General features: G+C 34.5%; 1 protein-coding gene across 1 annotated transcript in view; it reads left to right on the top strand.

Annotated features, from left to right (window-relative positions):
* TBC1D32 (TBC1 domain family member 32) overlaps positions 1-12,089 on the top strand; it is an 89,202-nt gene extending 77,113 nt beyond the window's left edge. The window contains exons 30-35 of the mRNA XM_074923782.1: positions 2,387-2,456; positions 3,253-3,368; positions 4,346-4,500; positions 6,125-6,265; positions 8,070-8,258; positions 11,448-12,089. Of these exons, the coding sequence (XP_074779883.1) occupies positions 2,387-2,456; positions 3,253-3,368; positions 4,346-4,500; positions 6,125-6,265; positions 8,070-8,258; positions 11,448-11,567 (791 nt within the window). The 3' untranslated portion in view covers positions 11,568-12,089. The remainder of the gene's footprint in view (positions 1-2,386; positions 2,457-3,252; positions 3,369-4,345; positions 4,501-6,124; positions 6,266-8,069; positions 8,259-11,447) is intronic.
* The last annotated feature ends 1,246 nt before the right edge of the window (positions 12,090-13,335 follow it).

Below are 13,335 nucleotides of genomic sequence, written 5' to 3'. Positions count from 1 at the left end.
ACAATCTTCTAAGCTTAATAGAGCATTTAAGGTCCAGTTTTTAATCAGTGGGAAGTGGTCCTTTGTGTATTCTAAACTACTTTGTAGTTTTCTAAAGCCTAGTCTTCCCAGTCTATTAATTGGTAAACAAAATGGAAAATCAAAGCTTTTGACCCAGGATAAAGAACCACGATTACTGTGTTCACATTGTGAGTTATATATTGGCAGCACCTTGACTGCCTAGTGGATGAAGCTATGATTATTTCAAACACACTGGTGTACAAAAACAAGAGGTTTTGCCTTGCTGAGGTACTGTGTAATATAGAATTATTATTCAATCCAAACTCTATGTTAATTTTATCTTTCACAGTACAGAGGAAAATATCAAAAGGAAAACTGATAAGGAGAAAACCCTTTTCAGCAACTAAGAAATGAAATTGTTACAACAGAGAAGAAAAGGCAATGAGAGTCAGTGAAATCAGCTGTGTTCTTTTAGTGTTAATGAGAAGTAAGCATTCAGTACTTGTTGTAAACTGTTACAGAATGGAAACAGGGTTCCAGTTGTGGGTTGTGATACAGCTGTTGCTCATTACACCCTTGCTGGACTGGGATACCAGCACCTGCATTGCCACCCACAGGAGAATCCACCTCAAAATGGAGGCAGGGCTTCCTTCTGTCTTAGAGGTTGTTATACTGCTGGCCTCTCTCCTGCCATTAAGCGTGGTCATATCAGGACTGAATTAGTATTAGTCATAGCCAACTCATTAAATTCTCCCTCGTTTCTGGGATATAAGTGTGCTTCTTGCCTTTATAGTTGTACACAGGAACCTGAAAATGATTTTAGTATGGTAATTGCAGCTTGAGTAAACAGGTAACTTCGAACAGGAGCTGTAAAAAGGTATGAACTGTTTCACTTATCTCTGGGTTTTTGACTGAAATGCCCAGTGATCTTACGTGTATTCTTCCAAATATTGTGTTGCTGGTATGCTATTCAAAAGGTGTTTGAACTTCTGTTCTTTGAGTAAAAAAATATCTCTGGTGTGGGTTTGCTATTTCAATCCCATCAGATTATAGAATAAATTTGTTTTACTCAAAGACCAGTTGATTTTTCTAATGTATAAATGTATTTGTCCAAAGTACAAGGTCAATTTCTCATGACCCTAACACTTAGATTATTGTCCTCTATTAAAATTGTTATACAGAGCAGGGTTTTTTTTCTTACTGTATTTCCCTTGCTGAATTCTATTGCTTCATTGTTGAGTGTATTTTTTCTGTATTGTTTTCTTCATGAAAATTTCAGCCTCCTTCATCTCATCTGAGCAGAGTGCTTTATTTTTTTTTTTTATATAACTTTTCTTCCTAACCAGAGGTATTTCTTCCCTTAACCTGTAAATATTTGATCTTTAATGCCTTAGTTCCTGTTTGCGTACCAGGAACATAGAGTCTTTATCTGAATGGGTAGCCAGGGAATCTTTCAGTTTGATTTCTCTGTCTGAGAAGGATATAGAAAAAATTACATATCCAGTTACTGTGTGATCTGCTTGACTAGATTTTTACATTTATCACTTACATGAATATATTTTAACTTCTGCTGCCAACTGTTACCCACATTTTTAACAGATTATGTCAGTTGTTAGGGTGCTTTTCTATTCATTGGTTTTGTTTGTTATTTTTTAAGTAGCGCTTTGAAAGAAGTGTGTTGAAAGTTTAAGCCATCAACTTTGTAACTCATTATTGGACTGTGATTTTTTTTTTTTTCTGAGGTGTAGTTATCTTAGATGATATATGTACATGAGAGAAGAAATGCCCCATTTTAAATTACATTTAGAATTTAAAATTTTGAGAAAATACTACAACAAAAGTTGCTTTAATTCATGATTTATTAATTTGTCTGACTTGGATTTTAGTTTAAACAAATGCAGAAATTGGGGTGTATATTATTGTGTGAAAGAAGAATACATAGAAATACAGGATTTTTAAAATCCATCGGTTATAAAGTTTTTTGTGATTCATATCAAAATAGAATTTTTGTTAATAAAGTTGGTTTTACAGCTAGGAGACTTTAAGGCCACTGGAATGGAAAAAAGTAGATCAAAAAATGCTGCTTTGTCTGATTTCTTGTTTAGAAAGGATGAAGCTCTACTAAGAAATGGGACTGAAAATGATGTTGTTTGTTTCCATCATGCTGTAAAGCTAATGATAACCATACCGATTTTAATTAAAAACAACAAAAAATATATGAAGAATGCAGGTTCTTGATGCATCCATTGCAAACACTACTAATCTCATTTCAAATAAGAAACAGTTCTCCAGATTGGTATTCATACATAAAAGAAGCTTTACGTTAATATTCAGTTAAAATCATCTTTATCATAATACTTTATTATACCTTTTTCTTTTCTTTTAGCCATGGATGCAGATGTGAAGTATGAAAGTCTTTCATCTGTGCAGCAGCTTGGTGTTGAAATGACAGTCAGGTACATGGTATTAAAATATTTCTGTAGTGTATTTCTAGGATTTCTTTGGTTTACATGGAATTACTTTAATGATACTTAATCTATCAACTCAATACTTTATACTGTTTGAATCTAAAGATCACCTTTAAGAAGATGAATTCTAACTTTGAAAATGAAAAAGGTATTAGTACATAATTAAACTATCTTTACAGATTATATAGGTTATTATCCTTTATTGTTGTAAAGGTTAATTGTATCTTGTTAGTAAGATTTACCATAGAATTACATTATCCTGAGTTATGTGTCTTTTTTTTCTATCTGTTTAGCTAAGCTTACTTATATTCCATTTAAACGTTTTATTTGGTACTTTGCAGAGCCGTGATGAAGGAAAAGCTAATGTGTCTGTACTTCCACAGATTATTATCTTTAGCATTAATATTTGAATTTCAATGCTAATAATTACACAAACAATATACTTAGATGGAATTCTAAATAATGTATGTGAAGAAAATGAGTTGTGTGATGAGCAAGAGTACTTGCTCCTCCTCACCACAGAGTCTAAAACCAAACTAAAACGAATTTAGGTGAGGAATTGTAACACTGAGTAGAAGACTTTTTGTGTGTATCCCTCATATATAAAGCATAATAGGTTTTATTAAACCATTTATGTATATCTACAACATAGTGTTTGTGATGAACACCACTATGACAGCTTAACGTTCACAGGCTTTTTAGATACAAATTCTTGCTTTACAGGAATTAAAAAAAAAAAAATAACCCACCTTTAAACAGTTTTGGATTTTAACTTTTTTGCTAGATATGGAAAATATCTAAACTTGCTAAAGGAACAAGCTGAAAATGGGCTGTGCTTCGTGTTAATGAATTGTGAGAAATTTCTGAAACAACAGCAAAGAACCGTGGTATCTTCACTTCATATCCTTTCATGATAGTATGTTAGATTACCTAGAAATGCTAGTGGAATTTGAACTGTGTTTGGGCTTTTAATGGTGGTGTATATGTGTACTGTGTACTGAAAGAAAAAAAAACACAAATAAACCCAGCACTTCTACTTTGAAATTTTGTGAAGTTAAAATGCACACCCAATGCACTCAAAAGTCTTTTCCCTTTTGTTCCCGTACTTTGTTAAAATTGTATCACATGCATTTTTGTCATAAACTGTTTTGAAGTATGATCATATCTTTTTGTATGTGATAAAGAGTCTGCAGCAATGCATCTCTGAGCATTGATGAGTATTTGTGGTGTTCCCACAATACTGACAGTTTTAATGGTATTGTCCATGTAATGATATATGGTGGCTGTAATCTGATCAGCAGGAATGTTTTGGTTTCTGATTCTTTTAGATTTACTGTGGAACTTTTTTAAAAAATAAAACAGATATTGCTCTCCAACAAACTTTGCTACATTCTTCAGGTATTTGACTTACATATCACTATTAAAATACTCTTCGGGTATAATAGTCAGAATATGCTTAATCTCTTTTTTTAAAGCTTTTCTTTTACTTATTTTTTTTCTCATAATCTTCACAACTCCTGTTTTCCTCCTCCAACATTCTCCTGTCACATACTACAAGCACGCTTGTTTTGGTGCAGGGGTTTTTGCTTTTACTTTTTTTGTTGTTTACTTTTGTTAATTTGGCTTGACTACTTATGGACTTGAAAAAAAAAAAGTAGTGTGTAGGGAAAATAGCTTAAATTTTCTCTCTTAATTCAGTTTGAGAGGTGGTTGTGCCCCAGGAAGCTGCCTTCTTTGCAGCTGTATTTCCCTTGTCCTGTCTCTAACAAATCCGCTCTTGCCTCTGTGTGCATGGGCCTGGGGAGGAGGAGGGCTGTGGTTCCTTCAGGGCCATGAGGAGAAGATCCCTGCCCAAGTTCCTTAACTTTCTCGTGCAGGCTGCTTGTGGGAGCGCTATGCTGGCTACGACTGGTTTGCGTCTTCTGTCTTCCTCATAATGTCAGGGGACAAGGAGAAGACACTGACGTTTCTTCAGCAATTTTCATGTCTACTTGTTTCAGCATTTCTCTGGCTACCAAGACTGCATATATCTGTAAGAATTTAAAAGCTGTTTCTTTATGAAAGGCAACTTTGGAAGTCTCTAAAGGAGACTTTATCAATTTCCTTAGTTTTGCGTGGGGTTTTTTAATGCATTAAGTTTTCATTAGGGCCCTCTAACTGAATCCATGACCCTGAAAAATCCTGTTAGAAAAATATAGATTTGACATCTGCTCAGATAGTTGTTTAAAAGTAGTGAAGTAACAGGTGGACTGATAATAAAGGCAGTGTTACTGAATTTTAAAGCTGGCAGTAGAATAAACTTTGTTAGTTGCATTAAACCTGTGTGAAGGCTGCGATACTGTTGAATGACCTTTGTTTTTATTTTTGCAGTGTGCACGTCCATCCTTTGATTGTTTTAGTAAAACTATCAGTTTCAAAATTTGCTAAATACGCTAGAATGTATTCAGTCAATTAAAAAAATTATTACTGCCCAAATAGCGAATGCTTGACAATTTTAATTATTATTATTATTTTGGGTCAAGTTTGTAGTATAGGAAACAAACATAATTTCCTTAGGGGTGATTCCAGCTACTTAAAACCCTTCCAGTTTACTTTGTACATTGTCATGTTGTCTGAATGTTTTCACATATACTATAAAGCAACGGTAGTCTTTACTAGAGAACTCCTGGGTGTAAGAAGCACTGATTAGATTCCGTACCTCTTCTGCATGCAAGCTTCTGTATTAATATGAATTGGTCTGTCTTGTCACCAGAAGTGACTGTATTGATCCACTAACAGCACTGAGCCCAGCCCTGAGGTTGTTCTAGCACAGTGAAATTTTGCTCTGTTGTGTGAATGTAATTGTACTGAACACCATCAGTGCTGAGATCGTGTAGAACGACATGCGTGTTAACGTTCATTTGCAATACATAAATGATTTATTTTTCATAATATACCTTGAAAACACAAAAAGAAAATTCATTAATTAACCTATTTGCATAACTACCGCAATGTAAACTAAAATAAAATGTTAAAGCATGAATGAGGAATTATTCAGCCATTGGATAGTGATGCTGCCTACCTCAGGAAGGAGGAAAATTTCAAAGGATGTACATTGACCTTCTAGCATGAAGCCAAGGATTCATTACCTAGAAACCAGGCACTGATATTCAGAGCTTTCCATACTGATAAAACCTGTTTCATTTGGTGCGCAAAACAGAATTTCAGTCATACCACACATGCAAAGAAATGTGTACGCAGAAAACTACTTCAAATACCATAGAAGTTCCACTCTATCCACCAGTAAATGGGAAAAAAAATCCAACAGAAATTAGTCTTTTTTTGTTGTTGCCTGTTATTTTGTTTAAATTGTAACAACAGTTTCTTCATCCCTGCTTTGACAATTAAAGCTTATATGCAGTAAGAAACTAGATTGCTAATGCAAAGGAATGGTCAGGATATATTTAATAACAGTTTCTAACTTTTAATTTTCTTTAGTTTAACTATGTTTTTCCTGATGGTAGTACCAGGTTTCCTGTCTCTAAAACAACGGGGATGACTTATCTTACAAATAAATGTGTATATTTTTATATATTGTTCTTAGCAAGATACTTTAAAATAACACATTTTTGTAGACTGTAATCCTTTTCCTCAGTTTTGTTGTTGTTGTTAATCAGATGCACCTGCCTATTACCACAGTGGAATCTGGCATCCATCCAGTCTATTTTTGCAGTGCTCATCACATTGAAATGTTGCTGAAAGCTGAGTTGCCGCTTGTCTTTTCAGCCTTCCACATGTCTGGTTTCACTCCATCTCAGGTAATTTATGAAAGCATATCAAAGTGTCATCAATTTATTGACTTAAATCTATAAAGGTCCTTAAGGACCTATTGTGTTTTTTCTATACAGCACTTGTGGTTACGAAACTGGGGGTAAGACATATAGTATTGGATGCACAATGACTTAGAGCATCTGAGAACAGAAAGCAACTGACTTTGGTAGAGTAATGACAGTGTACTGCAACTGATGACCTTCCATTACATGTTCATGCAGAAAACTTGATAAAATTAATATATACTAACCCCTCGTTTATCATTAAAAATAAATAGAATCTCTTATTCCCTGGACTAATTTTCCAATTTTTCTGTAGGAAGGAAATGATTAATTTGGGATAGGTGTATAATAGCAAGTAGTTCAGGTGATATCAGGGCAGAACTGATTTTATATAAGCTACCATAACTAGTGTGTTACCCAGTTGTAATAATCTTCTATATTAAAGAGATGTTACTAAAGAACAATATTTATCTGTTATGTTAGCTTTCCTTTGACGTACTTTTACGTACTTCTTTGGTAATATGGAATGCTATGTATGGAGCATTACTTGTAAAGACTGAAACAGCTTCATGCAATAATAAGTTAGATTGCCAATGCAAAGGACCTCTCACCACAGAAAGAAAACTTATTAGTGTTCCATGGCAAGAAAAATATTTTTCATCTTAGGCCTTCAAAACTCCTTTTTCCCCACAAGATTTCCAGCTTAAAAGGCTTCTTAAGGGGGGCAGATGCCAATGTGGTCCAGATACTGCTTCAAATAGTCAGTTTGGGATTTGGCCTTTGAGGAGAGGAGATTGGCAGATGAGGGACTTCATCTCAGCATAGGAATGAGGTGCTTATAATAAGGTTCCTGTTTTGGGGTGTGAAAACCATGGGGACAGTCAGTCCTTCCTCAGCTATTCTTGTGTGAGTTATACTGTATGCTTTCTTAATTGTTTGCACTCAATTAATAATACACTAGTTATTCTAAACTGCTGACACTTTTTTTGGGGGGGGAATTTTTAATTTATTTACTGTGTTATTGAAATGCCACTGGTGGGTGCCACTGTGTCTTCTGTGTGATTTTGCACTTCTACTGCAGAATTAAAAATAAACAAACCTTGAACTGTGAAAAAAACACTGATGTATTTAAGTGCTTGTGTGCATCAATAAATACCTGAAAACAGATTTAATGCCAGAGTATGGTTGCTGTTATCTAATTAGAATCTTGGTACTTCTATTGCTGCATATTTTTAAACACTTTAAGGACTGATTAGCAGATTTGAGGTCTAGAACTAAATGAAGTGTGCTCTACACATCTTAATACATTGTGATTTAGAACTGGAAAAAGGAGTCACTGTGTTTCATACCCACTTCATTAAATGAAAACGTGTCTTAGGGAAGGGCCTAACATTCCTTTGTAAGGCAATGAACTACTTTAATTTAAAGAAAAATCCACATTAAACACACCCTCATTACCCTCTAGGCCATATTTTTAAAAAAAACTTGAAAAAATCACCTTTACTTTCATTGACTTTGAGTTTTAGGTCTCAACCTCAGGAGTTGCCAGAATACAGTAAGATAAATGAGATGCACAGAGGCAGGGTGTTATGTTTAGAAGAACTTACTGGAAGTCTATTCAGAGGCTGTGGTTTAAAAAAAACGGTGATTCTTGGCTTCTTTTGTACTTTAATTTTCATAAGTAGGACAATGTTATCGGAAAAAAGATCTGTAGTATAGAAAAGAGATAAAGCTGATCAATTAAGACTGAAATTCTACAGAAATTTAATTATAAAAAATTTTATTCTAGATTTGTCTGCAATGGATAACTCAGTGTTTCTGGAATTACATGGACTGGCATGAGATCTGTCACTACATTGCTATATGTATTTTCCTTGGTCCCGATTATCAAATATATATGTGTATTTCCGTGTTCAGACACCTACAGCAAGACATCCTGACGCACACTGAAGCCCAAGATCTCCAGGTTTTTCTTAAAGTAAGGGTTTCTTTTTTACTTTTTCAATTGCTGGAGGGAAGCAAAGCTCTCAGTACTGAAAACATATATGTTACTTAATCTGGAGCTCGTACTGAATTTCAGTTATTGATTATTTTAAGTGAGTGGAATACTTTAATTTTATTTACTTCCTGGCAGGAAATTGTGGTAGAGTATTTTTGAGAGCATACCTTTCCTGCATTTTATCCTGAGCAGTTCCCTTTGTAAGCAAAGTAAATAGCCACATTAAGTCATGAGGGCATTTGATTCCGTTCTCTCTGTGTGACCCCAATCTCATTAAACCAGATGTTCTCCAGAAAGGTGGGTTTTCACAGTGGTCTCATACAGAAGCTTGAAGAGATGTGTCACAAAGCTTAGTTAGCTGTTATTTTGAACAGATACCAATTACTATACAACTAGCTCCACAATTTCATATTCTTTGCCATATTATAAATGATATTTGGTAATTGGATTCTTTCTGCAGGATACTGCTTAGATATAGATGCAGTCATGAACAGATACAAATATTTGACTCTTCTTCCCAGAGGCTTTTTTGCTTTTTTCTGATTTTTTTTTTTTTCTCTACAGTCAAAATTATTTTGAGAGCTATATAGCTGCGTCTCTGTCCTAACAGCTATAGTTTTCTGACTAGTTTGCATCCACCTTACATATTTGTAAATATGAATATGTCAGTTTAGTCTTTTTCCTTGAAAGTGTTTGGTACGTAGTCTAAAGAGTGAGTTGTTTTGTTTGACCTGGTTTTGTTCAATGTGGCTTATAAACTGCTTTATCTTGATGGTATTGTGGAGATAGTTCATGTAAATTATAGAAAAGAATTTATATGTTATCAACAACAGTATAGACAGGTGAAAGATTTGACATGGCACTGTTAATTTAATGAGAAATACTGTGTATTAATGCACTACTGGAGTACATTGAGTGACTACTGCAGAAAGAGGAATGATCAGCATACTTACACTGCAGCCTTGCCTTTGATAGCTCTTAATTCATCTAAAGAAAAAAAATTTCTGTCATTGTATTAATTCAATTTCAGCTATATTATGGGCTTCGTGTGAGGTTACTTGGGTTTAGAACTTGCAAAGGTGTTATTCAGCTGCCCTTTTATTGAAATAACCACGTTCGGTTTCAAGTTTTAGCATATTTCTCAGCACAACATTCTCAGATTTGGATTACTGTAATAGAGCAATTCTCTTAAAAGTGGAAATATAAACTATTCTGAGAACATAATCCAAGTTAAGAAAAAAACCCAACACACCTACAACCTTTGAATATTCATTTTCTATTTTTTTAATGTAATGTCACATCCTGAACTTACACTAGCAATGGTCATTTGCTATATGAACAAGTCTTGCTGCCTGTTTTCCTTCCAAGAACTGATAGTACTTTCTGGTTTTAATTTCTAACCTGCTTTATATCTGTAATATAAAGGTGATGATTTGACAGTAGTACACCTTTGTTGGTATTATCTAATAAGTAGTTCTGGCTAGCTACTAAAACTAAACCCAAATATTTTATTTTAAAAATAGAAATATACTTTCATTTGCATGTGAAAAAAAGGAGTTGGAGACAACTTGGCTGTCAATTCAGATGACATTATGCCTAGCACTTAAAATAAGCAAAGCATTTACCCCTTCAACGTGTCCTTCTAGTGATAAACAGATGATCACCTGTTAAAGAGATCATCTTCTATTACTCTATAATTTATCTTTTCCCTGTGCCAAGAAGAAAGTAGAAGTAATGAATTGTCCATGAACATTTTTTCCTTTTTTCTGGTTCTTACTGTTGGCTGAGATGGGTTGCTAACAGTTATAATTTCTTCGAGATGTCGAAGTTGTAGCTTTAACTGAATTTTAAATTTATTTCTTGGTATTTTATTAAACCTTTCATGGAAGGCTGAATTTTGTAATTTCCACATGTGAACCAAGAATACTGTCACCTGCCATCTCAGTAAAGCCTTCTTGACTATCCTGTTTTCATTTGTTTCATTTGAGTAAAATAGATAAACCAGAGCTACTGGATTTGTGACTCATAATAGCAAATATTGTCCAGTATGTCAGTCTCTTCTAAAAGTAATGTAGCTACTCTACACTTTATTTTCTGTGAGTATGGCCCATATTATTGACAACTAAGGTGCTGACCACTGCTTTAGTATGTGATTTTTCCACTGTAGTCAATCTTCTCGCAGTGCATGAAGAGCCACTTGTGAACACAAAGGCATGATTTTACCTTCCTTGTGAGTAGGGGAGGAGAAATATAAAGACCATCTCAAATTCCAGTTTAGAAGCCAGAGTAGCTTTCCAAGCCTGAGTAGATGCTCTCAGGAGAATTCTACTTATCAGAGATGCACAGACAGTACACCAGCAGATAAAACATATCCTCAAGGACTGTCTGGCTCCAGAGAGTTTTTTTGCAGCACATGCTGCCAACAGTGGTTGCAGCAATTGCTTGGTAGATGGTGGGCACACAAGTTGTTCCAGTTCAAAGCAGCAACAAATTCACCCCTTTCAGCTAGACGGTTCTTCAGGAACCTGCTCTCTGCAGCGCATCCTCCCTCTCCCTCTAATTTAGTAGCACCAAAAAGGAACATGGCCTGTTTGTTTCTATTTCCTGAGGGCACCTTCTTTCACTCTTTTTTTGGGAATTAGTAAGAATTAATTGTTTGTGGTGATGCAGAAGTGTTTATTCTGTTTTTGTTTAAGCACTTTCTACAGAACTTTCTTTATCATCGATTTAAAAAATGAGGATCTACTGTCATTCTCCTGGTTTTATTGATAATGTAGTTGGATATAAAAGTCATGTTAACAAACTTTTAGGATGTCGTGTGCTGGTATGGAAAACTTTTAAAACAATATTTTAGTACCTGTCTTTGCCTTCTTAAAGCTTACTTTGTTTTCCTTAAAGATTTTTGTATGGCATGTTCTCCAAAAAACAGATGAAAAACATCCACCTGAAAAAACCACTTGTTACCAAGACTAATTAGAGCTGTCTGGAAGCAGATATTACCAATTTTTTTTTTCTAAATGAAATGTAATAAAATGTGTGTATTTTAAACATCCAGACTGTGACAAGCAGAACAAAATGAGCTATCTTTAGAAGCTTGGAAGTCATTAAATGTGAGTTTTGCATCTTTTGTTCCTAGCTAATAAATGTTTTCTGTGTGTATTTGTGCAGGAAGAAGCACTCCATGGATTTCGAGTGAGTGATTATTTAGAATACATGGAAAGCTTGGAGGCAATCTACAGACCTATGCTGCTGAAAGACATGAGGAGCATAGGAGTGCAGAATACATAGATGAAGCAAACAAGCACTTTATTTTGCAGTTTGGTTACATCCTTTAAAAGGATGCTATTTCATTTATCAGTCAGTCTCACCTAAAATAAGTCAGGCTCTGTAGATGTACATACTGAATAAGGAGGGTTTTCAGAATATAGTGGAAAGTTTAGTGACCTAAAATACTGTATTTTCCCAGACAGGCTCTATGTGCACCCTCATTTTCAGTTAGCAGAAGGCATTTTTAAAACCTACCTGTAGGATGCTGAAGTGTCTTCCTTAGAATGTAAGTCTTTCTTATAAAGCCTTGAACCTGTTCCCAATTCATTGCATTATTGTCACCTCATTGTAGCACAGTCCTAAAACCTTCATATTTTGCTAGGGTCTGACAAAGTAATTTTCTTACAAACAACCGATAGTGTGTATTCGCATGCACAAAAAGTCAACAGCTGAAAAACAAATTACTTGTACACAGCGGTTCTGACTTTGTGGATAAATTTGAGAAAATAGGGTGTTCAAATACATACAATAAAAAAAGACTGATATTCCTGTTTTGTGTTTTGTTTTTTTTTTTAAATAAAAGAAATCATTTTATGTCATAAAACATCTACTTGTAACATACACTCTGTCTGCATAGCTGAATGAGAAGTCCTTGAGTGGTCTGCTTTTCATATCTCTGAAAAATGATCATTTTTAAAGATTCTGGTTTCATTCAGACAGGAAAACTAATAAGAAACTTCATCTGTGCTTGCTTTTCATCACCAGTGAAAAGCAAAAATTAAGGCTGCTAGGTATTTTCTAACACCAGTGCAGTGTAGGTAGAATTTCAACATTGTGTAAGTTAACTGAAATTCCCAGTTTCAACAGAAACATGGTTTTCTTGAGAAGCAATACATTCCATTTGCTATAAGGACAGGGTTTTGGTAACGGGTCAGTAAGCAACTGAGGAAACATTCTAGCAGCTTTCTTTCCATATTATATAATTGTTAAATATTTATGCACCAATTACTAGCTGGTTTTTGAATACAAATTTCAAAGCACTGGACATGATGTTGAGTCAATAAATAACAGTCAGTTAGATGACAACATATTTCTTAAATGAATACTACAGTTGGCTTGTCAAGAATTAATAAATGCCTTTGTATTTCATTGAAATTATGGTCAGTAAAATTATGGTTATTGGCAAGCAGACAGGCTTCCCTCAGTATCTGCAAGTAATCAAAGGATATATATGGAAAATGACAAGGTATTATCCTGTGGCCATTTTATATTTTCATACAGTCAAAGAGCCCTGCATCAAAATTTAAAAAAAATAAAATATCAAGTAAAATTGTAACCTTTACAATGCCCACACGAGGTTAGATGAAAAATAGACATTTAAGATGATAGCTTACTAACTGCAGAAATTCATAGTCACATGGAAAGAAAATCTAAAATAGAACAGTTATTAAAATTTATTCTCAAATTTGTTATACTAATGTCTTGAAATGGAAGCGGCAAAAGAATGTGGTCTGTTTGATACATCCTACCCATCACCAGCCAAGATTCCTCTCCAGTCTCCCTCATGCATGCACCATAGTATTTTTAGATTGCTTGTTCTTTTCAGTTTACAAGATTTTTTTTTTCCTCTCACTTCTGTAATTTGTGGGCCTCTTCTGTTCTGGGATTTTTATCTGTACATAAAGGAATTCACTCAGTAGGCACACTACTTCCCATTTCTTACAACCTCTATTCTACCCTGTTTTTATTGTTCTCTGCTACAAGAGGCATAGTGATGTAGACTTTGATC

This window comes from Athene noctua, chromosome 1 (assembly GCF_965140245.1).
Source record: "Athene noctua chromosome 1, bAthNoc1.hap1.1, whole genome shotgun sequence".
Lineage (NCBI taxonomy): Eukaryota > Metazoa > Chordata > Aves > Strigiformes > Strigidae > Athene > Athene noctua.
The sequence above is the reverse complement of the archived record's forward strand: the minus strand, read 5'-3'. Positions and strand labels throughout refer to the sequence as shown.